At 46.4% G+C, this 24,260-nt stretch overlaps 2 protein-coding genes across 2 annotated transcripts; one reads left to right on the top strand and one right to left on the bottom strand.

Moving 5' to 3' along the window:
• Positions 1-468: 468 nt before the first annotated feature.
• KLHL36 (kelch like family member 36) lies at positions 469-9,767 on the bottom strand. Its single transcript, XM_081963605.1, has 5 exons — positions 9,195-9,767; positions 7,960-8,028; positions 5,429-6,502; positions 4,145-4,302; positions 469-2,659 (listed from the first exon to the last, which is right to left on the bottom strand). Exons 2-5 carry the CDS (start codon positions 8,017-8,019, stop codon positions 2,104-2,106), a joined length of 1,848 nt encoding a protein of 615 aa, XP_081819731.1. The 5' UTR covers positions 8,020-8,028; positions 9,195-9,767; the 3' UTR covers positions 469-2,103.
• Positions 9,768-12,682: 2,915 nt separating this feature from the next.
• On the top strand, positions 12,683-22,412 carry COTL1 (coactosin like F-actin binding protein 1). Its single transcript, XM_081963410.1, has 4 exons — positions 12,683-13,440; positions 14,865-14,947; positions 18,269-18,426; positions 20,574-22,412. The coding sequence occupies exons 1-4, from the start codon at positions 13,364-13,366 to the stop codon at positions 20,682-20,684; spliced, it is 429 nt and encodes a 142-aa protein (XP_081819536.1). The 5' UTR covers positions 12,683-13,363; the 3' UTR covers positions 20,685-22,412.
• Positions 22,413-24,260: the final 1,848 nt, after the last annotated feature.

Below are 24,260 nucleotides of genomic sequence, written 5' to 3'. Positions count from 1 at the left end.
GGGTGTTGGAAAAAGCCGCCTAAATCGAGAGGCTGGCTACTTTTTTTTTTTTTTGGGCTAAAACCAACTTTTAGGGTTGAAATGAGGGGTGGTGGTTGATGCAACCTTTGGTTGTTTTGCAGACATTTCATGACCCAACTAGGTAACATCATCAGTGTTAGTAAGGAGTGAGGTTTGCTTTGGAATTATTTAAATTTCCTACAACACAGCATTACTTTCCTGCAATATTTTAACTCTGGTCAGCTCTTCTCTCTAGGGTAGGGAAAATGATATTGCAATCCCATTTTGAACAGCTGAAGAAAACAGGTACATTGGATGTGATCCAGCTGGACGCTTCATATGAAGCCTGGACAACATTACTCACTTTTACAAAATTACACTTTACAAAATTCTTCACTCCCTCCTTTTCAGGATGCTGGTGATGGAAAGCAGCATCCCTGGCAGATCAATGTGGAACAAAGCCAACTCTTCTTTGGAAACACTTTATTGTTTGAAATCCAAATTTGGGATGAAACACATAAAAAAGATCTGGAGGAAAAGAGATTACATTGTTCCAAGCTAATATTTGTTGAGCAAACCTTGCAAAAATGATCTGCTCCGTTTACAGGAAAGAAGAATGTTTTTATACAAATTAGGTCTAGAAGATAGTTGTTTCCCCAATGTTTTTACTTCTAGAGGCTACATTGACAAGTTCCTGCAGTTTTTTTAGGCAGTATTTTCAAAAGTGACCTTTATCCCCCTTCGGCTGAGAGAGGAGGAGGAGCCAAAGTCACCCAACTGGCTTTGTGTCTAAGGCAAGACCAAGACTCATGTTTCACTGCCCATCGTTCAGCGCCTTAACCCTTCAAGTAAAACCACTTCTAAGTGCCCAGCTAAGTATTAGCAAAACAGGATCTTCTACTAATAAAGGCTTCTCCAAATTCACGTGAAATGTGCTTTGCCTGGAACAGAGAGTTAATCTTAGACCCAATCATTTAAGCTACCTCTAAGTGTTGATATGATCTTCAGGCCAAAACACAACATGCATGTCATTACAGGGAGGATAAAAAATAAACCAGATGTTTCAGGAACCTTTTAGCTGGTGAAAACAGAATGAAGTACTGTAGCTTCAGAAATCACAATTCAACCGTAAAGGACAGTTGAATGTTACTGCAGCTGACTGCCGGCTGTCTGCAATTTGGCAGTTTAAATCTCACCAGTCTCAAAGTTAACTCAGTGGGTAAAATGAGGGCCCAGATTGTTTGGGGCAAGATACTGGCGCTGTAAACCGCTTACAGAGGGCTGTAAAGCACTGTGAACTGGCATATAAGTCTAAGTGCTTATTGCTATTGCTATCTCATTCTCACTTCTCCGTTTTGATCAATTTGCCCAAAGTAGGATTTTAATACAAGTGAGCTTTGATGGACAGCTTTTTTTTTGGACACAATTCTACCTTCGAAGAAAAGGCAAGCTACCTGCCCTGCTTTCTCTGAAGATCCCTGACATTCATCTCCCCATTTGTAGATGCTCTGCTGATTTCTTCTCACAGACTTTGTGCTCTAATGCTGAGGTTGCTCCAAAAACGAGTAACGTTTGCTCGCCATTCCGAGAAACAAAGATGGACAACGGAGGAAGTTCTCTAGCCCAAGTCAAGAAGGTATAGTTCTGAAGTTTCCAAAACCAGTTCTCTATACAGGTTGTCCTCGACTTCCGGCAGTGCATTTAGCAACCATTCCAGTGTTCAGATGGTGCTGAAAAAAGTGACTTCCGACCAGTTCTTACACAACTGTTGTGGCATTCTCACGATCAGGCACTTGGCAAGAGGGTATATATTTAGGAAGGTTGAAGCATCTGAGAATCACATGATCACCATTTTGCAACCTTCCCAACCAGCTTCTGACAAAAGTCAATAGCAAAAGCTGGATTCACTTAGCAACTGTGCAATTCACTTAATGACCGTGGTGTTTCGCTTCACCACCAGGGGAAGAAAAGACGTTAAATCAGGTGCAATTCTGCTTAACAACCGCTTCGTTTAGTGATGGAAGTTCTGGTTCCAATTGTGGTTGTAAGTTTGCGGTCTGCCTGTATCGGGATAAGGACAGGCTTCGATCCAAGTGCAACCCCTCATCTCCCTCGATCTTCGTGGCGTTGCGGCTTGGCCTTTTTCTTTTTGTCGTGCGACCTGGGCCTCAAGACGCAGACGCAAGCCGACACGCCGGCGATGGCTTTGGGAAGGTCGCTCCCTTTTTGCCATTGCTTTGTCATTTTGTCATAGACCTGAAGGGCCCTGGAGAAGACTGTGTTCTCCCAACTGTAGCCGCCCAGGATGTAGATCTTGCCATCCCAGGTGGCTACGCCAGACTCGCTGTTAGCCTGGAGCAGAGGCGCCACTCTCGTCCACTGATTGCATTTGGGGCTGTAGGATTCCACCTCCAGGATGTCAAAACGCGTCATGGTCTCCAGGTGGTCGTCGCTGCCCCCGATCGAATAAATGTCGTCATGTAAAGTAGACATGCTGTGCCAGCCACGGGCGGTGATCATGGGCCTCCTCTCCTCCCAGGCATCCATCCGATAATCATAGCACAGCAGGTTTTTGCGATAGGGGCCGATCTGGTAATCGTGGCCTCCCGAAATGTAGACGAGCTCCTCGTGGACGGCGCCCGCGTGGCCGTAGGTGAACCTGCGCCGGAAGAAAAGACAAAACGAGACTTTTAAGCGGCCCGTCCTAGCAGGAGGAGTGAATGCTTTCAAAAGCCCATTGGAGATTTGACTATTTACTCTGCGGTGTTAACAGAGCATGCCTGGCTGCGTTGAGTTCCTCACATCCATGAATGAAATCCTAAAAAGTATGAAGAGATAACAAGCAGGGCTAAGAGTCGAAACACACTCATGCAAACAGACAAGAATAAAGGTGGGCTGTGATTTTTAAAAAATGGCCATGGGGTTTATTTATTTTCCGGGTGTTTTTGCTCTTTTGTAACTCTGTTCGTTTTGTGTAATTTTAGAATTGTAAGCCACCCAGAGTCCCTTGGTGGGAATTGAAAAAATAAACACAAATAAGAACTCTATTCAGCTAAGAATCTGATTTTACTCAACATATTGCCAAGTCCAATGGTTGCCCTCTTTAAATTGCAAGACTTCTTTTTATTTATTTGTATCCCGCCTTTAATATATTAATAATGTCACCTAAGAGCCAAGGTGGCGTAGTAGTTAGAGTGCAGTACTGCAGGCTACTTGTTGCAATTTAGCAGTTCGAATCTCACCGGCTCAAGGTTGACTCAGCCTTCCATCCTTCCAAGGTGGGTAAAATCAGGACCCAGATTGTCGGGGGCAAGAGACTGACTCTATATACCGCTTAGAGAGGGCTGTAAAAGCACTGTGAAGCAGTATATAAGTGCTTACTGCTTACGTTTACAAATAACTCAAGGCAGCAAAACATACCTAACACATTTTATCCTACTTTTAACAACAACAGCCCTTTGAGGTGGGTTGGGCTGAGAGGGGGGCTGGCCTAACTAGGATTTGGGATTAGCTTTACGGTAGCTCTCTGGATCCAAAAACCAAGAAAGATCCTTCCCTTATTCAGTACACAAGTCCATGCAATCCAAACTATTTTGCCTCACGTAGGAATTATTTGGGACCCCCTTGGCACAACCTTCGGTTGCCCAAGTGCCTTTGGTGATATATCAGTTGTGATATAAAGGTAAGCAACTGATAATCTTAAGAGCTGAAGGCAACCTCTGGCCTAATTTCAAGACTGTTTTGCAAGAAAATACCTGTGGGTTGCTTCATCTTAGTGCCTCGGGGAGGAAGGGGTGGGACAGAGAATTAAAAACTTAAAAGAGCAGAAAAAGAGAAAGAATTGTGTGTGTAGGAAACGGCAGAGGTTTCTGATGCTACCAGGTTTTCCCTGATCTTCTCTCCGGAGGCCTCCTTAATCTGGTGCTTTCCAGATGAGTCACAACTGTAGTCACCTGAATTAACAGAATAGCAGAGTTGGAAGAGACCCTGGAGGTCTTCTAGTCCAACCCCCTGCTCAAGTAAGTACCCCTATGCCGTGCCGGATACGTGGCTGACTCTTTCCAGAATGTCTACCACTTTTTTTATAATACAGTGACCAAAACAGCATTCTGTTCTATCATCATCATCATCATCTGCGTTTCACCTGGGCAAGCCGGCGACGTAGGACCAGGTGTCCTTCTCGGGGCTGTAGGTCTCAACCGAGGACAATGCTCCGTTTTCATTCCTGCCGCCCACAGCCACCAGCATGTCTCTGATGGCCCCAAGATAAAAGTCCACTCGCTGTTGCCTCATTGAGGCAAGCTGAAAACGGGAGAGAAAAGAAAAAGAAAAAAAAAAATGTGCCAAGGGTCATCTGTCACAGAAACCCACAATTAAAAACAAGCACGTAAAAAATGCAAGTAGAAAAATAGGAACCGCCTTTGGTGGGAAGGGAACAGTGTTCCGTGCGCCTTCGGCGTTGAGTCATGCCAGCCACATGATCATGGAAACATCATTGGACAGCGCTGGCTCTTCGGCTTCGAAACGGAGATGAACACCGCCCCCTAGAGTCAGGAATGACTAGCACATATGTTTGAGGGGAACCTTTACCTATACACACACACACACACACACACACACACACACATACATCTATACATGAATACACGCATACACACACACACACACACACACACACATTATTTGCTTGGGTCCTGATAGGTTGCTGCAACTAGATATTTGTGCTTTGTTTTTGCTTTTTAAAGGAGGCCGTTTCAGAAAGACCACTTCCCCAGTTCCACAGAAATCATATGAATAGACAACCTGGGAACGCTGGGAAACCCGAGCTGTATTTTCATCACTCCTCTTTGGAAGCATTAAAGTCTCTCCTTGACTTGGGTTTTCCCAGGATTAAAAGAGTCGTAGCCCAGAGCATGTTGGGAGCCCAACCTCAGAGTTAAAAGGGAACACCGTTTTTTTTATTATTTGCCATGTCAGAAATCTTGTCTCCTTTACAGATAGTCTTCGACTTACGACCATTTGTTTAATGACCATTAAAAGTTCCAGCGGCACCGGAAAAAGTGACTTTTGACTGTTTTCACACTTGCGACCGTTGCAGCATCCCCATAGTCACAGGATCAGAATTCCAAAACTTGGTAATTGACTCATACATATGACGGTCACAGTGTCCTTGGGTCATGTGATCCCCTTTGGTGACTTTCTGACAAACAAAGTCAATGGGGAATTTACCTAACAACCATGCTACTAACTTAACAACTGGAGTGATTCACTTAACAACCGTGGCAAGAAAGGTCGTCATTGGGGTGAAAACTCACTTAACTTAGCCGTGGAAATTTTGAGCTCACTTGTGGTCGTAAGTCGAGGACTTTCCGTATCTCCAAACACACGGAAAGAAAGAAAAAAATATCTACCAGAGCTTGAGCCTCACCTTTATCCACTGTTTACACCGAGGATCATACCTATAGAGAAGATTCGAGGCCGCATCCCCACCGTTGTCGCGGGAAAAGCTGCCACCAGCCAGGAAGATAAAGCCTCCGAGAACCGCAACGCAGTGGTGGCTCCGTCTGGCGGGCAGCGGCGTCTCCTTCACCCACTGTCCCGTTTTGGGGTCCAGGAAGCAGGTATCATCACTCAGCTCCAAGCAATGCTCGGACACTTCCCCTCCGACGAAGAGGAGCTTCTCTTCCTGGTTGCGGAGAACTGTCCTGTTGTTCTGCAGGACAGGCTGAGCGGCCACCTGGTTGTGGTAGTTGACCGCCTCTTCGATAAAGTCTTCGCAGTGGGTTTCTTTGGGAAGGAGGGAGCAGACGGCCGGCTTGACCCGGTGCAGGAGGTCGCTCTTTGGGATCAGAGGGAAATGGATGTTCTCCAAGACTCGGTAGGCCTCCGTTTCCCGCTCGGGCTGCTGCATCAGCCACCGCAGAGCCGCCTGCAGCAAGTCGTGTTCACACTCCTCTTGCACGCCCGTGCTGCCCAGGTAGTGGCAGAGTTTCTCGACGGGAAGGTTTTGCAGGAAGTCGGGCGTGAGCGAGAGGGCACCGAAGTTCTTCATGACGAACGCGTCGATGAAGGAGTCCAGGCGCTTGAGATTGAAGATGGAAGCCAGTTCCTGGAGGTACAAGTAGTTCTCTTCATCGACCTCATTTTCTAAATACTCGCAACAGAAATCCACCACATTCCAGATTTGCAGCAGGTGAGCTGTTTCCAAGATGGAATCGATATTCCCGCTGTTGAGGAATAGGTCGCCCCCGTAGAGGAAGTCCAGGATGGCTTTGAGGCCGAGGCAAGTGGCGCCGAAGAGCTCCACTTCTTTCTGATAAGCTTCTCGCATGCCGATGGTGAACATGGTGTGGAAATAGTCACTGCAGACCGCTAGGATGTTCCGGTGAGCGGGGACTTTCTGCTCCTCCACCACTAGAACCACATCGCAGAAGAGGTTGCGACGTCTCTGTTCATTCAGGCTCTGAAGAACGAGGGTGGGGTGGTCAGCACATTTGTACACCTGGAAGGAGGATAAATTGGATCAGAAAATACGTCCTACAAGTGAGGGGTGAGTCACGTTGCAGCTCATAGTTTGCACTGTGGGTCAAAAGAGGTCAACGGATGGAAACTAATCAAGGAGAGAACCAACCTAGAATTAAGGAGGGATTTCCTGACAGCAAGAACGATTAACCAGCGGAACGACTTGCCTCCAGATGTGGTGAGTGCTGCAACATTGGAGGTTTTAAAGAAGAGAGCTTGGACAATCATTTGTGTGAAATTTAGATTAACAGAGTTGGAAGGGACCTTGTAGGTCAGTTAGTCCAACCCTCCGCCCAAGCAGGAGACCCTACACCATTTCTGACAGATGGCAGTCCAGTCTCTTCTTGGAAGCCTCCAGTGATAAAGCTCCCACAACTTCCGAAGGCAACTTCTGTTCCATGGGTTGATTGTTCTCACTGTCAGAAAGTTCCTCCTTATTTCCAGGTTGAATCTCTCCTTGAGGTCTCTTGCTTGAGCAGAGGGTTGGACTAGAAGACCTCCAAGGTCCTTCCAACTCCGATATTCTAATATTCAGATATTCAACAACAGAAGTGTGAGACAACCACTCGGAGAAAAAAGAAAGCAAGATGCTCAGGGACTTGAGTAAAGAACAGGGTATCATTTCTAGATCTTGCTGCACTTCAAGATCTACAAACAGCCAACCGATCCTTTACTCCCTAGCAGGAACAATAATCTCCCCTGCAAACGTTTGATTCCAAAAGAGGCTGATCTTTAGTTCCACAATGTACGGATTAGTCCTTGATTTATGACCACTTCTGGTGGTTAAGTGAGTCTGATATAATTTCACATCCTTTTTTGTCATGGTCATTAAATGAATCACCACGTTCATTAGGCAAATCATGGGTTGCTAAGCAAATCCAGCTTTCTCACCAGGTTTTTGGGCCACAAAGATTGAAATGCAAGACGTCCAACCTTGATTAGGAGCGTTAATACTAGCTAATTTATATCGGTTCATCAGAATATAGAATGCAAAGAAGGTAACAATAATGGGAAGCTAAGGAAGGGAAAAGGAAAAAGTGCGGGATAAAAGAGGTGAACGGAAAAAAAACTTCCAACTTTAGCACAGAAGATAATAACACTACCACCTCAACTCTTTTACTTTTACACAGTAATATACACTAGCATTTTACTTTACATCCTCTGTGTGTGTGTGTACATACACACAACACACACACACAAACACTTTTTCACTTTTTAAAATATTCTTTTTACTTTTTAAAAAACTTACACAACCAGATACACACAAACCACCCAGAGCAAAGCGGCAAAACAAGGGGCAGAAGGAGAGGCTAATTAAGGGAATAAAAACCCTTAAATGCCACGACCTCCCCCAACCTAGATGTTCTTAAAACACGCTGAGATTGGGACACCCCCTCCCACACACAAAAGGCGGAAAGGAAATAAAAGCAACCAGACCTTTGAAGATTGGCTGATCTTGGGTGGGCGAGAAAATCGGACTTGCCTGGGGCTCTCCATCTTGCGATTCTGGGGAGGGTTGTAAAAACAAAATTAGTGAATGGAAAGCAGCCTCAATCTTGCAGAGACCCCCCAAATTCTTGGCTAAAAGAAACAAGCAAGTTTTAGACATTGGCCCGTGAGCATCATCCAGCAGAGCTTCTTGTGGCTTTTCTTCTGAGTAGATCCACAGAGAATCGCCCTGCAAACCTTGTTTTGGACAGGGGGAAGAATGTCTACTCAACCAGGGGATTTATGCTCTCCGTCCAAGGGGTCATCTTAAATCTGAACCCAAAGGGTGGAGAAATTTGGTAGGTAGAGAAATGCAAAAAAGCAAAAAAAAAAAATTCATTTGAAAAAAAATATTTGGATGCTGGAGGGAAATCAAGTAACGATGAAAAATGGTAACTTGCTACTCTGTTTCCCCCAAAATAAGAGCCTCCCTGGATAATAAGCCCAATTGGACTTTTGAGTGCATGTGCTAAAATAACCCCTCCCCCCGAAAATATTGCAACACAGCAGCAGCCATGAGGTGACTACGCTCGCCGCCTCCTGCACCTCAAAAATAATAAGACCTCCCGAAAATAAGGGGAATACAAGCGGTTATTCTGGTGAACAAAAGAAAATAAGACCCTGTCTTATTTTTGGAGAAACACTGTAAAACATGATTTAAGCATGCTTTGCTAAACAAGCTAGTGTACCATGATGTGTGTGTGCGATCATTGTGCGTATGTGTCTTCGACTCTTAACACCTGCCTGAAAACCCTGTGGTTTTCTTGGTTTTCTGCCTGGTACGCCATTGCCTTCTTCCTAGGGTCAAGACAGAGCGACTGGCCCGAGATCACCCAGCAGGCTTTGTCCCTAAGGCAGGACTAGAACTCCCAACCTCCCACTTTCTAGCCCTGGTGCCTTCCCCACTGTGCGGAAAACAGCCTCTCCCCCATGCAAATCCATAAACCATGGTTTGCAGGCTGAGGCAAACAAACCATAGTTTGGCTCTACCAAAGGCGGGGTCTGGACCTCAGCCTCTGCTGCCTGGGTGCCGCCCCCTCCCCAGGAAAAGCCCCCTCCCCAGAAGGCCCAGCTGGGGGCAAGCCAGAAGGAACCTGCACGCGGGAGTTTCCCATCATGCCTCAGCGCCAGCATCCCTGGACTTCGCCTCCCGCCGGAGCTGCTGCTGCTGCAGCTATTCTTACCGCTTTCCCCGCGGGCTACCCTGGTTCCCCTCCGCTCCTTCGGCAGCCGAGGCTCTCAACCAGGAACTGGCAGGCCAGAGTGGCAGAGGAGAGGACCAATGAGAGCAAAAAGGGGGCCTGGCTGGCCAGCGAGGGAGGTGGGACTTGTCCGGGCTCCTCTGCGGTGCAAAGGAGGAAAAAAAAGGTTTTTTTTCTTGCAAGGGTTTGAGTGGCAGGGGCTTCCCTTGCGCCCCCTCCTCGCTATTAGCATTCCTCTCAGGCGGCTGGGAAGGGGAAGAGGGGCCCCCGCCGAGGACCGCCTCTGTTTGCTGCCCTGACAAAGAGGAGGTGGAGGGGCAGAGACTGGTGGAAAACCTTTCCCACCTTCCTCGGATGTTTTTTTTTTCCCCGGCGTTGCAACTAAATTGCACGTTCCGTAAAACAGAAGGCTTGCATTGCAACATTGGTGTTTTTGGATGCTCCATAGTTACGTCTCGGCCTCGATGTTAAACCAAACAAGACGAAGTTTCGTTTTGGGTTTTTTTTTTGGTTTTGTTTTTTTGTTTACAGTTCGGATCGGCCCAGCTCAAAACTCAGGGCAGCCAACAATCAAATTGATGGGTTGATTTGACATAAATTGGACCAAGCGCTCCTTGGTTAGAACAGCCAAGGTTATACCGAGGTTGTGGACTACAAGACCAGGTTATAGTAGTATGATTGGTATTGTAGTATGATTGGCAGTGTGATGCAACTAATTAAGAAATAAAGAAAGTATAGTACATCGTTAATTGTAGAAAAAAAGGGAAGGAAATGCTCTCTATGTCAAACCATAATTAGAGGATATATATTGTTTATAGTAAAATGGAGCAATAGAGAAATATGAAATGATAAATGGTGCAATTTTTGAAGGGGCAATTGAAGATACGGTTTATGTACTAAGAAAAAAAGAAATATAAAAAATGGAAAAGAATGGAAGAAAATAATTTGGCTGAAAGTAAAAACCAAGTTATGATGTAAAATGGATTATATAAATGAGAGGACGTAAAAGGGAAGATCCAGTCAACACTTTGTGTTTATAATATGTGTAAAGCTGTATTTAAAAAAAAAACTTTGGAGATGGGGGAAAAAGACCAGGTTAAAAAAAAGGAAGAATGAAACGACAACCATTTCTATTTTCTTGCTGGGAAAACTGCATGCTTGTATCAGTCATTTTTCACTTTTTAAAAGGTTTTCCTGGACTTTTAGGCCTACTGTTTTCTGAATCTCCCAGCCCTAAAACTTCTGCAAAATTTAAAGACAGCAATTATACTGTAGTTTCCAAATTCCAGACAGAGACAGCGTCTGTTTCCCAATCTTTCTGACAATCCAAGTAATCAACCTTGACTTTTTATTAAACCGCAGCCTCGGGTTGTTTGAGGCTTTCTGTCCTGCAGCCTCCATTTGCTTTTGTTGCTTTTAACAGGCCAAAAAAAGATATTTTTTTCCAGGCCAGGAGAGGGAGATAACTGCACCTGAAATAGATCTGGAAGAAATAAAATTCAATTTCCACATTCAAAGGATAACTGCCCCAGGGGGAGTGTCTAATTCAAGTGATAACTGAAGTCTGCCCTAGTTTTTAGACAGAGGTTTGCAAGGATGAGTGTCTGGGAAGGGAAAAAACATGAAAGAGAAAAATATGTATGAATTCTATGCTTAAGTGTTTCTTCTTAAACCAAAAGACTGACTTCTCATTGTCAGACACCCGATCTCATATAGGGCTTCCAAGATTTGTTGATTTTGGAATCATATTTATTTATTTTCTGTTCTCATTTGCAGAATTGTCTAAGTGATTGCTCGGAAGTACACAAGGAAAAACCTTACAAAGACTCTAGGTTCCCACGGCATATTAAGGTGTATCACGCTGTTTGATTTAATCTTTCATCAAACCCAACTGTTTTTGTCAAAACCCTAAGGTGCTTTTTTCAAGAGGCAACTGGGCTTTCTGGTTTTTCTTTGAAGAGGTTTCGCTTCTCATCCAAGAAGCTTCTTCAGCTCAGAGCCTCAAAGAAAAACCAGAAACCCAGTTGCCTCTTGAAAAAAAACACCTTTGGGACAACCATGACCTGGATGACTAAGAATCTCCATAGACATTTGTCAAAACCCTGGAATGGCCATTTCTATAATATTGTGTGTGTGTGTGTGTGTGTGTGTGTGTGTGTGAGTGAGTGAAATACCACTCACGCATCATCACAAAATCTCCATAACTGTAAAGCTTACAAACTTGAAATTTGGCACATATGTTCCTCTTGGCTTCTAGATGCTCGCTAAGAAAGGATTTTTTGAAATGACAGCAATTAACATGCTGTGATGCTAAGGAGTTCTACTTCCCCTCCGCACCTGAAAACAACTCTGTTCCAACTGCCAGTTGCCTTATATTAACACGCTCTGATGCTAAGGAGTTAGACATTCTACTCCCCCTCCCCACCTAAAAAGAACTCTGTTCCAACTGCCAGTTGCCTTATATTAACACGCTCTGATGCTAAGAAATTAGACATTCTACTCCCCCTCCACACCTAAAAAGAACTCTGTTCCAACTGCCAGCTGCTTCACATTCTATTACCTCAGTTCAAACTGACAGACGTTCCACTCCTTCACTCAGGAGCAGTCTGGCGCTCCTTACAGTACTAAACATCGGTACCTCACCAAAATGTTTATACCTTCCACCTGTGGAACTGCTTCTGGACTCAAGGCGGAAGGAGTGATATTCCTTTATGTGTTTCAATCACCGACCACCACTGAGCCAACGGAATTTCCCCTGCGTAGCCCGATCACATAGTTTCATCGCGAAGCGCGGGTACGAAGCTAGTAAAGAAGATAAGTACACCGACAGCCATGAAAGCCAGACCGATGTCACCAGCACAGAAACAGCAGCAGTGCGAATCTTGCTTTGTACATGCTCCAATTAGACATTTTAATGTGGGTTTTTAAAACCGTTTTAATGCTTTTCTTTTGTAGAAGATTTAGAAGCAATATGTCCAGGGGACCTAGGGCCTCCTCTCCTCGATGGGGAGGAAAATCCGGGGCCAGGCAAATGATTTAACAGTCATTGTTAAGGAGTTAGAGTCTTACTGCTTAATGATTATTTAAAAAAAAAAAACACCACCTTAAGATTTCAGGCTTGGGTTCAAACTTCAAAGTCAATTCGGTTTGTAACGAAGCTGAGTTTGCGCTTTAAAAAAAAAAAAAAAACTTTCCCTGCAGATTTTCGGGTCTCTCTGCTGCCACCTAGCGGCCGCAAAGAGTTTCAAACCCAGATCCCGCTGCCCTAATTCTGTTGCTAAGCTCCCCCTCCCTTCCCACTACTGTCAAGCCCTCTCTTCTCGGCTCGGGTTGCAAACGGGATGGGGGGGGGGGGGAGGTTGCTATGGCAACTCCTGCGCCGCATCCAAAGGGCGGGCGGGCAGGCAGGCTGGCAATCCATCCATCCATCCCCTCCTTTCCTCCCCCTTTAACAGAACCCCATTCCTCCACATCATCTTGTATAGGTAGCTCTCTCTAGCGGGGTCTCACCCATCTACGGTTACCCACCCACGCGGGCTCGCAGGCACACACACACACACACACACACACACACACACACAGAGGGAGAGCGCTCCGGCTCACACCAAGCTATCCAAATTCCAGGGGAAGAATAGCAGTGAATTGCATTTTCGGTTGCACGGTCTTCGGTTGTCGCCTTTTCAAGCAGGAGGGAAAAAGAGGAAGAACTGCGAGAGGGGGGCGGGTGGAAAGACCCCCGAGCTGGAAAGAAGGGGCGTCGGAGGACGCTCTTGCAGGGAGGGGAGGAGACGGCCCAGCAAGCCCTGCTCTCCTTCCTCCTCCTCCTCCTCCTCGGATCAGGGACCAATAAAGCCGCTGCAGAGCAGGGCAGCCGGCAGAGGAAGGGTTAAGCCGGCTCCGCTCGGACCGATCCCCTTCCTGGCAAGGCTGCGGGACCGACTGCAGCAAGCAGAAGGCAGGACTGGGCGGCCGCCTCCCCCGCAAGCCCCAGCTTCAGCCTCCGCTCCTTCGGTCCTTCGGATGCTTTCCCAGACTGCTCTCTTCAGGGCACGAGCCGGAGATCCCTTTCGCTCTTCTCTGGGTCTCCTTTTCGGCCGCCCCTCTCGCAGCCGCCTCGTCTCGCCTCCCGGGAGCGCCTCTTAGGAGCGGCGATGGCCACCAAGATCGACAAAGAAGCCTGCCGGAGGGCCTACAACCTCGTGAGGGATGACAGCACGGGAGTCAACTGGTAAGGCGCCCCGCCGAAAACGGGTCGCAGCTCACCGGGAGGGAAGGAGGGGAGCGAAAGGGACGGAGATCTTTTCATTCAGGGTCTTTCAACGCGTTGCTTTTGGGGGGGGGGTCCAAGGTTGCCTGCCTTCCCAGGTTAGCAGAAAGGGGGGAGGGAGATAATGGGCGTTGGAACCCATGCTTGTTTTCCCAAGTTAGCACAAGGGGGGAGGATGATGGGCATTGGAACCCATTGCCTTGCCAAGCTAGCACAAGGGGGGGATGATGGGCATTGGAACCCATACTAGCCTTGCCAAACTAGCACAAAGGGGGGAGGAGGATGGGCATTGGAACCCATACTACTTGCCTTGCCAAGCTAGCACAAGGTTGGGAGGAGGATGGACATTGGAACCCATGATGCTTGTCTTCCCCAGTTAGCACAAGGGGGGAGGAGGATGGGCATTGGAACCCACACTACTTGTCTTGCCAAGCTAACACAAAGGGGGGAGGAGGATGGGCATTGGAACCCATGATGCTTGTCTTCCCCGGTTAGCACAAGGGGGGAGGAGGATGGGCATTGGAATCCATACTACTTGCCAAGCTAACACAAAGGGGGGGGGGGTATTGGAACCAATGACGCCTGTCTTCCTGATGAGGAGGATGAGGACGTTATCTATTCAGTCATGTCCGACTCTTGGTCATTCCAAGGGCCAGATCTTTCCACCTCTTCTAATCCTGCACTGCTTTCTTTGAGGGCTTGTCTTTCTAGGCTAGTGCAAGGGGGGAAGATGGTGGGCCTTGGAATCCATTGGAAGCCACGCCCATCTTCCCAAGCTAACACGAAAGGGGATGATGGGCCTTGGAACCCATTGTGAAGTCCTCATGGTGGGATGTGTGGGGGGGCTAAGATTTGGTGATGCTGGCAAGCTGGCTCTCCTCTGTTGCTTGGAGCCCAAACTGACTTCCAAAGAAGGACCTCACCTTATCCTGAGAGCTTCTGCAAAACGCATTTGGTTATGACATCATCTCCCCAGGCTCCTTCTAAGCTTCTGGGGCAGGTGGGAACTGGGCCATCTCACTCTGTAAAAACCTGAGTGGGTCTGGCGGGGGTGGGGTGGGTGCAAGGCTTCTGAAATCTTAGAGACGAACCATCTGAATAATTCTTCTTCTTTTTTTCCTCCTCCTCCTCCTCCTCTCCTTCCCCTCCTCCTCCTCCTTCTCTTCCTTCTCCTTCCCCCTTCTCTTCCTTCTCCTCCTCCTTTTCCATTTTCTTTCTCCTTCTCTTCCTCCCCTCTTCCTTTCTTCTCCTTCTCCTTCTTTTCTCCTCCTTTTCCATCTTCTTTCTCCTTCTCTTCCTCTCCCTCCTCCTTTCTTCTCCTTCTTCTTTTCTCCTCCTCCTCCTCCATCTTTTTTCTCCTCTTCTTCCTTCCCGCTTTCCCAAAGGGTGACATTTAAATACGACGGCTCCACCATCATCCCAGGCCACAACGGGGTGGATTACGAAGAATTTATACGAGAATGTACAGGTGAGTTCTCTCTCTCTCTCTCTCTCTTTCCCTCTCTTCCACCAACCCACGTTCCTCGTTTTGCCAAGGGGAGGGGAGGAAAGGCCAAACAGCTCAAAATGTGGCCTTTTTTTAACACTCCTTCCTCAAAAAAAAAAAAAAAAAACCCTTTGAAAAGCCCTGAACTTTAATGATGTCATCCATCTCACAGGGCTTTTGTTGGGAGAGTTCCTCCCGTCAAAGAAAGACACAGATGGTTCAGGGGTGCTTTTATTGCTTTCAGCCGGAGCCCAAATTCTAGCCAGTTGTCCAGGAATTCTCTCTCTTGCTCGACAACGGTGACCTTTGGAACTTGTTTTAATTCACGCCCAAATGCAACATCGGCAATCTCTGGCAAGCGACGTTAAGACACACACAAAAGCCCGGTGTTGTGTTATTTTGGCTGGAAGAGGATGCATTTCACTTTAAAATGTGGCAGACATCCTCTCTCTGCCTCTCAAGACCCAGCGTGTCTGAACACGGACGCATAGCTAAAGGGCTAACGGAGGGCTCCCGACCAATGTTCAAACATTCTTGTGCGCGGAGAGAAAGGCAGATCAAGAAAACCACATCTTCACCAGCACAGAGCAGCATTAGTTCACCCAAGCTAAGGTCTGGGTTGATACATTTGTGATGTCACTTCCAAGCGACCGCAAACCTTGCAACCTGCATATTTGCTTGCCTGCTTAACTTCTCTGATTTCTGCCCATTTTGGCATGAATTAAAGCAAACAAAGGAAAAAGGAAAGGAAATGCAACCCATTAGGACTTTGGGGAGAAATTGTTGAAAGGGGTTAATACAGTGGTGAAATTCAAACTATTTTTACTACGGGTTCTGTGGGCGTGGCTGGGGAAGGATACTGCAAGATCCCCCTTCCCTGCCCACTCTGGGGCCAGCCAGAGGTGGCATTTGCCTGTTCTCCGAACTACTCAAAATTTCCACTACCGGTTCTCCGAACTACTCAAAATTTCTGCTACCGGTTCTCCAAACTACTCAAAACTTCCACTACCAGTTCTCCAGACCATGTCAGAACCTGCTGAATTTTACCCCTGGGTTAATACAGGTGTGGATGTCATAGAGCCATATGAATGGGTTGTTTATGTAGTTGTGGCCATCCTCTTGACTTTTTTTTTAATCCCTTCCTCTGGACACCTCCGGGCCCAAACCCTACAGCAGGATTTCTCAACGTTTACCCTGTTAAGGTGTGTGGACTTCAACTCCCAGAATTCCCCAGCCAGCCATGGATTAAAGCAGAGGTCTTCAAAGTTGGCAACTTTAAGACTTGTGGCCTTCAACTCCCAGAATTCTGTGACATCCACCTCTCAATAACCCCTTTCAACAATTTCTCTGAGAACTCACATTTTTTTTTGTTGCTTCTTCTTTGCTTTTATTAAGGAGTCCCCAAACTTAGCAACTTTAAAACTTGTAGACTTCAACTCCCAGAATTCTCCAAAGAAAAAATCATTAGAGTTTTCAGGAGAAATCGTGAAAGGGGCTGTTAGAGAGGTGGATGTCAGAAATGCACACACACACGCAGACACACACATCAAAGCCTCTACTCCCTCCTTTCTTCCGTTTCTTTTGCTTTCAGCTCGCAGAAGAAAGCTTGCAGCAGGAAACATCATGAAACGGTTCATGTCTTGCTTTTCATCTGCTTTTTCCTGCCACCCCGTGTTTTCTCCTCTTTCATGTTTTCCTTCTAAAGGGCCCGCCTGGGAAAAATGAGGCAAAGTAACGAGATGGGGGGGGGAGGAAGAGGAATCCTCCTTATGGTTATGATTATGGCTGAAGTTCTCCTTGACAAGCCATTCCTGTCTATCTGCAAATCATTTTTCCCCCTTTGCGTTTTGCCCTTCCGAAGAAAATAAAAAAATAAATCAATTTCTTCGGGCTGCAGGACAGATGCCATCTTATTAGCTTTTTTCCCCTTCTGCTGCTGCCCCTGCTGCTTCCAATTTCCAGTTTGCTTGGAATTCTGATTTAATTTTGCACAAAGGAAAGTCCCTGATTTTTTTTTGTGTGTGTGTGTGGCTCTCTCTGACAATCCTAATTGTCTCCCTGAACACACACCGTGTACATGCACACACATTGTGTCTGACGCCTCTCTTCTTCTATGTACTTCCTTTTTCAGCTTTCGGCGTAAGTCCTTTGGGGTTTGAGGATGTTCTAGAGCAGAATTTCTCAACTTGGCAGTGTTGAGATGGGGTGGACTTCCACTCCCAGGATGCTGGCTGGGAAATTCTGGGAGTTGGAGTCCACACATCTTAATATTATTTCTCAAGGTTGAGAAACCCTGCTTTAGACTTTGGGCCAGGGGTATCCAGAGAGAGGAGTTAAAAGAAGTAAAAATGCTGGCTGTAACCATATAATCAAAACTCTGCTCCTTTTTTACTTGCATTGTGATTTTGTGGTGTGCAAAGCTCCAGAAGTTCACAAGTCTTAAAAGAATAAGTAGGAGCAACTGTTGTGGCCCGCCAGTGGAGATGGCAGCAGATTCAGACAGTGAAGAGATTGGGGAGGAACCTGGGCCAGTCCTGGAGTCTGGAGAAGGCTCTGAGGAGGGCTCTGCATCGGCGGCAGAGAGGGGGCCAGAACCGTATGCCAGTTATCAGCTGCCTTCAGAGTCAGGCATCAGTAAGGCAGAAGAACAGCTGGAGCCTGTTCCCAGTGTGCACATACGCAGAGCTGCCGGACAAAGGGAACAGCTGAAGAACAGGGGTCATTTTGGGAGTAAGAGGAAATAAAAAAGGAGTGAAAAGGGAGTGGAGTTTGCAGGAGGCAATTAGTTCGCTTAATTGGTTCATGACTCTTTGCCAAGTTCTGCAGATATCAGCCTGGCAGCTCTCCAAGCCAGATAAGGTCTGTGACTGTAAATCCTCCCTCGAAAGACTTTGCTGGATGTGAATGAGCAGAATTCACTGGAAATTAATAAAAGGGGATTTTGTCAGGACCAGGAGTTTGCTTCAGACTCTTGGGAAGCCTCGGTCAGAACAGCAACAGCCAAAACCACCAAGCTCAGAGAGCACCAAGAACCCCACAGTCCAACCCTGAGCTACAAATCTCCTCGTCTATAAGTAGCAGAATGGCAGATGGGATATAATCCTCAGCCACCAGAAAACTCCTAGGAGGTCACGACTCTTACCAATAGAAAACTTGTTTTGGATGCAACTGGTTGGAAGCAGGAAGGAGGACAACCACGCAAATTAGGTTACTTATTTGCCAACCTGGCGACCAATTTGGTAGGTCGGGTTTTGCTTTGCCAGCCGTTCCAGTTCATTCCTTCATTTGTGTTTATTTCTCAAGATGACATTCGTTTGTTTGGCTTCATCCGGTTCACCACGGGGGACACGATGAGCAAGCGTGTGAAGTTTGCGCTGATCACCTGGATAGGGGAGAACGTCAGTGGCCTTCAGAGAGCTAAAACAGGGACCGATAAGACCCTCGTGAAGGAAGTTGTACAGGTAAGTTAAAGTGCTCCAGTCAATATTTCTTCTCCCATCAAGAAGGTAATTTTGTGTGTGTGTCTGTGTGTGTGTTTGAAACTGTACAGGAAGACAGGAGAAATGGGATGGTGCTCTCTGAGCTTGGTTGTTTCCTTGCAGACGTTCCATTACGCAACTAGGTAACGTCATCAGTGCTAGAAGGGAGTGGAATTTGCAAGGAGGAGGGAAAGGAGGAAGAGGGAGGAGGAGTGTGGAGTCCTTGATGCTCTCTGAGCTTGGTTGTTTCCTTGCAGCTGTTTCATTACCCAACTAGGTAACATCATCAGTGCTAGAAGGGAGTGAGATTTCCTCTCAGGTTATAGCAAACCCTACTCCTTACTGGCATTGAAGTCGTTACCTAGTTTGGGTAATGAAATGTCTGCAAGAAAACCACCAAGCTCAGAGAGCACTGAGAACTCCTCATTTCAACCCTGAGCTACAAATATTCTCCTTTACTGAGACAGGACAAACTGCTAATATGAGACATCCTTGGTTACACCTTGAGATTTGATTTCCAAGATCCCCTTTTTAATGCGGATCAAGGCACTTAGTTCGAGCACCCTCAATTACATCTTATGGGCCCACTAGTTGGGAGCCAGAGTCCATAAACGGGGAAGATGCCAAGTTCCCTAACCTTGGACTTACATCAGAAGTAAAGCGGTCATCATCTTCTAGAAGTGTTGGACGTCAACTTCCATTAAGCCCAGCTGTTGTAACCTGTTACAAGAGGTTGTAGCGGTTGCAATCCAAAGAATTTGACTGAAGACATTTGATCTACACCAGTGATTCTGAACTGCTTTGCATTCTTGGCCTTCCACTGAAATGAGGAAGCCAACATCTAAAGGAAAAAACCCACCAAGACATTAAAACAGCTAATTTAGATGTTCTGATGCTTCTGTGATGGGAAGGACACAGGGCTACTAAACTACAAATAGCCTTCAGTTTCTTTGTTCCACCCAAGAGACCGAATCAAATGTTTGCCGAGATGTTTGTTGTGGTTCTCCTTGGTCTGCTACGCAGACTTTTGTGTTGTGTGGAGCCATTCAGGTTGTCAAGGCCAACCCCGCAGCTTCCTGGCCCCAAACAAATGGACGTATTTGTTTGTGGGGCTCAGGCACTCTAGAAGGAACACAGCGGTGGCCATTCATCCCCCAGGCCATCACCAAGGTCAAAATGGGATGGCCAAATCGAGTGGGGGGTGGGGGAGACAGAAAGGGCCTTATTTGTCTTCTTGGGGGTGGAATTTTAAGAGGATCCAGAAAATGGTTTCAGCGAGAAACAGACAGAAAGGATGCTCTCTCGTATATTTCAAGAGGCTCCTCAGTTTAAGAAGGGCTCAACATCTGTGAGCTATTGTACTGACCCCCTGCTCCTTTTCCTGGCTGGAAAAAGAGAGGAAAAGTTTTCCAAACTTGGGACCTTTTTCCTGTGTTGAATTACAGGAGGTCTTCCAACTTCCCAAAACTCCTGGACCAGTGGCGGGTTCCTACTGGTTCGGACTAGTTCAGATGAACTGGTAATAGCTTGGCAGCCTGGGTCTCTGGAACCGGCAGTGACCCAGGCCTGCCATGCCCCCAAACTGGTTCTCCTGGCGGCGCCATCTTGTTTTTTGCTTCAAAGCAATTTTAGTTGTACTACTCACGAGTGCGCAGCGCACATCAAGTGCACGCAAAGCGTCCCTGAGCAAATGCAGTAGTCCCAGAGGAAATAAAAGAGGAGCGAAAGGGGAGTGGAGTTTGCAGGAGGGACAATTAGTTCGCTTCATTGGTTCTTGACTCTCCGAGGCTCCTTGCCAAGTTTTGCAGATCTCGGCCTGGCAGCTCTCCAAGCCAGATAAGGTCTGTGACTGTAAATCCTCCCTCGAAAGACTTTGCTGGATGGGAATGAGCAGAATTCACAGTCAATTAATAAAAGGGTTTTTTTGTCGTGACCAGGAGTTTTCTTCATGTTCTTGGGAAGCCTAGCTCAGAGCAATGCCTAATAAATCTATACTTTGAGGAATATGCCCGCTTCAGAGTTTTGATTCTGTTGGGGGAAACTTACTTGGAACCCTGACAGAGGACATTTATCTATCCCATCCCATCCTTCGCTAAACAAACATTACATTTTTTTTTTGTCCCCTGCAGAATTTCGCCAAAGAGTTTGTAATCAGCGATCACAAGGAACTGGATGAAGATTACATCAAGGGTGAACTGAAGAAAGCTGGAGGGGCGAATTATGACGCTCAGACGGAATAAACCCACACGAGAAACCCTCTGTGCCTCCTGCAGCCACCTGAATAGATGTGCCACCCAAGGAGGCGGGAAAGCACAATTTACCTGTGAAAAACAAAACTGGAAGATAATTTGAGGCAAGTGTGTGAGAACGAAGCTGCTTCATTTAAGGCTTCTTCAAAGTCTGTTCGTATCTCCAGAAGTGGACCTCACTTATTTTTTTCATTCCATCCACCGAACCAGCTCCTTCTCGTCTGTTTTCTCTCTCTCTCTCTCTCTCTCTCTCTCTCTCTCTCTCTCTCTGAGTTCTTCTTTTAACTGCTGTCTTTCTCATTTTAACAAATATGAAATAGGTACCTGGCTCCATAGGAAATTGGCCATTAAGTCACGGTGTTGGCTGTAGGGCCTGCTGAAGGTTTCTTGAGAACTTTAGATCTTTCTGCGAACCTCGGTCGGTCAAGAAAGTTTCCAAGGACGAACCACGAATTCGTTCTTGATGGCGGCCTCCCCGAACTGACCAATGGAAGGGCTTACAACGGGCAGAATGAGTTCCGCGGCCCATGAATCACATGCTTTCTTCCAAAAGTCTCCTCTGCTGGGTTGGATGAGATTGGCAATCTTCTCCACGCCACTGGAGGTTTTACTTCTGCTTTTTTTTTTAAACAAAAGCACAAAATTGCTGTTTCCCCCAAAATAATAATAGCGAAAGGGCTGTGACCTCCTCAAGACTAAATGCAGCTCTCTAAGGCTTCTCCAAAGTTACTACAGGGTTGAGAGATTGTTAACAGGGTGGAAGAAAGAACGTTAAATACAGGGTGAATTATGAGACGGGTGATATTTGATTCCCTGAAATGAAATCCTATTTAAATCGGGCCAGCCTCTTTGGCCAGGCACCAGCTAGTAGTAGAGGAGTGAGCACTGATCTACTATTCAAAACCAGATGTGATCCTTGATTGAAACAAGTCATGCATTTGTGGGACATAAAAGTTCCTTTCTTCCACACAAGCCAACTTATTTATTCAGAGCTCTGTTTCCAGAAGGTTTGTTTCTTCAATTAGGTATGTGCCAGATTGTGGGGTGTTTCCCCCCCCCCTCCACCATTGTGCTTAAAAATAATTTCCGTCTGCCCAATGGAACTTTGTCACAAAGAGCTGTGTGGAGTGTTGCAGTCTCCGGTTGCGATTGTGTGTATATTTTCCTAGGAGTAAGAAGCGTTGCACACCCTGGGATGTTTAAACATGCGTGGGTGGGTGGAAGGTCAGACGGGATGTGGAGCGCGTAGGGGATGTGCTTGTTGGCTGCCCCTGCAAATCCACGCATGCTGACATCACTAAAGGTCAAAGAGAAGCTGAAATATTTGGCAATAAGCAGCCACGGAGGGAAAACATCATCTTTTATTTCAGCTTTTCATGGAATACGAGGGAATCTTATTTGCCTTAAAGGAAGAGCTTGATTTTGCATCATATGATCTATCTTTCTTTCTTTTTCTTTCTTCGTTCCCTTCCTTCCTTCCCTCCTTTCTTTTTTTCTTTTCTTTTCCTTTCTTTCAAAAACGTTGCTGTAAAGACCAGTAAATAAGGGGCAAAGCAAAATGTCTCCTTTTCTGATTGTACTGTTTTGTACCCTTATTGTTTTTTTTTCTTTTTTGTTCCTTTTTTAAAAAAAAATAATAATTCTGCCTTTGTACCCTGAATGTGTAAGATGATTGCTGGTGAGACTTGTAAAACAATTATATAGCAGGCCTGGTTTGCATTCTTGTGAAATGTTAATGCTATTTGCTTCGGCTGGGAACGAATGGGAGTTGTGTGATCTATTCTTTCATTGGCAGTTAAGAGTATTGGATTAATTTAATTTAATTATTTGTTTGTTTGTCGAACATGTACAAGATAAGTATAGGTATGAACATCAACATAAACAAAGGAAGTAAATAAAGATAAATGCGGATAGGAGGACAAGGACAGTAGGCACACTCGCGCGCTTATGCATGCCCCCTTTATGGACATCTTAGGAATGGGGTGAGGTCCACGGTAGAGAGTTTGAAGTTGAAGCTGTGGGGGTTTGAGGATGTAACACGGAGTTGGGATTGTCAAATCATGCACTGTATCCACCTTACATTTCAACCAGTCTTTTGGTTGGGGGAGAGGGCAAGAGATGGGTCGAGTCTGAAGAACATCGAGTCTAAAGAAAAGACAATTTATGGGAAGTCTCAGCCATCTTCAGGAGCATAGGGGGAAACTATAGGGAAAATAACCAATAAATATTTTACAGGCCAACAGAAAGTAGGACCAAAAATGACTAATACACATTTAGCAATCGCGTGTAGACTTATATACCGCTTCACAGTGCTTTACAGCCCTCTCTAAGCGGTTTATAGAGTCAGCCTCTTGCCCCCAACAATCTGGGTCCTCATTTTACCCAAATCGAAAGGATGGAAAGCTGAGTCCACCTTGAGCCGGTGAGATTTGAACTGCCGAACTGCAGCTAGCAGTCAGCTGAAGTAGCCTGCAGTACTGCACTCTAACCACTGCGCCACCTCGCCACCATTTGACTACCTAGATGCCATTTAAATGTTAGAAAAAGTTCCTGAGAAACTTCCATCGTAGTCTACTGCAGAAGTTGTGGGTTCTGAAAACTTTTTAGAAGCTGGACAGCGACTTCTTGATGATTGTCTGATTAGCAGAATAACAGAGTTGGAAGGGACCTTGGAGGTCTTGTAGTCCAGCCCCCCTGCTCAAGGAGGAGACCCTATCCCATTTCAGACAAGTGACTGTCCAGTCTCTTCTTGAAAGCCCCCCGTGGTGGAGCACCCACAACTTCTGGGGGCAAGTCGGCCTGCTGATTGATTCTTCTCACTGTCAGGGAATTTCTCCTTAGTTCTCGATTGCTTCTCGACTGGATTAGTTAATCTTCCTGCATATTGGAGGGAATTGCAATAGATGTCCCTTGTGGTCTCTTCCATCTCCGCAGTTACATGATCTTAGATGGCATCCTTTATTTTCTAGACGCAATGACCTTTCGAAATGAGCCAAGAGGATGCCAAGAGATTCAGCGGCTGAATCTCTTCCCTACTGCATGGTACATTGTGTACTGGGGTTGGGAGGGAGCATCCTGGGGGAAAACAGGTTGAAACCTTGCATGCATGTTTGTCCAGAGCCCTGCTCCTATGTTCTTCTGAACCTTTTTTGGGTTAGGACAACAAGCATTCAAATGAATCAGTCATCATGTGTTCACGGATGAGGAACTGTGCAGCCATTAGATTCCTAGAGGGTCTGCTGAGAAAGGGAAGGTATTCTTGTCCATGTCTCTGATGATAGGGCAATGGGGTGACTCAGCGGTTAAGAGGCTGGGTTTGTTGGTGGGAAAGTCAACAGCCCTGGTTCCAGACCCGAGCATCACGCGATGGGGTGAGCTCCCATCTTCCTCCCAGCTCCTGCCCCCCAGCAGTTCGAAAGGATGCAAATGCGAGTAGGTAAATAGGTACCACTTTGGTGGGAAGATAACAGCGCTCTGTGAATCCTGCTGGCCCCGTGACATGCTGGTTCGAGGGCCTTGAAACAGACATCAGCACTGCCCCTTAAAGTCGGTGATGACTAGCGGAGT

This window comes from Natrix helvetica (assembly GCF_964273705.1).
Source record: "Natrix helvetica genome assembly, chromosome: 10".
Lineage (NCBI taxonomy): Eukaryota > Metazoa > Chordata > Lepidosauria > Squamata > Natricidae > Natrix > Natrix helvetica.
Note: the sequence above shows the minus strand (reverse complement) of the source record. Positions and strands in the feature narration are given on the sequence as shown.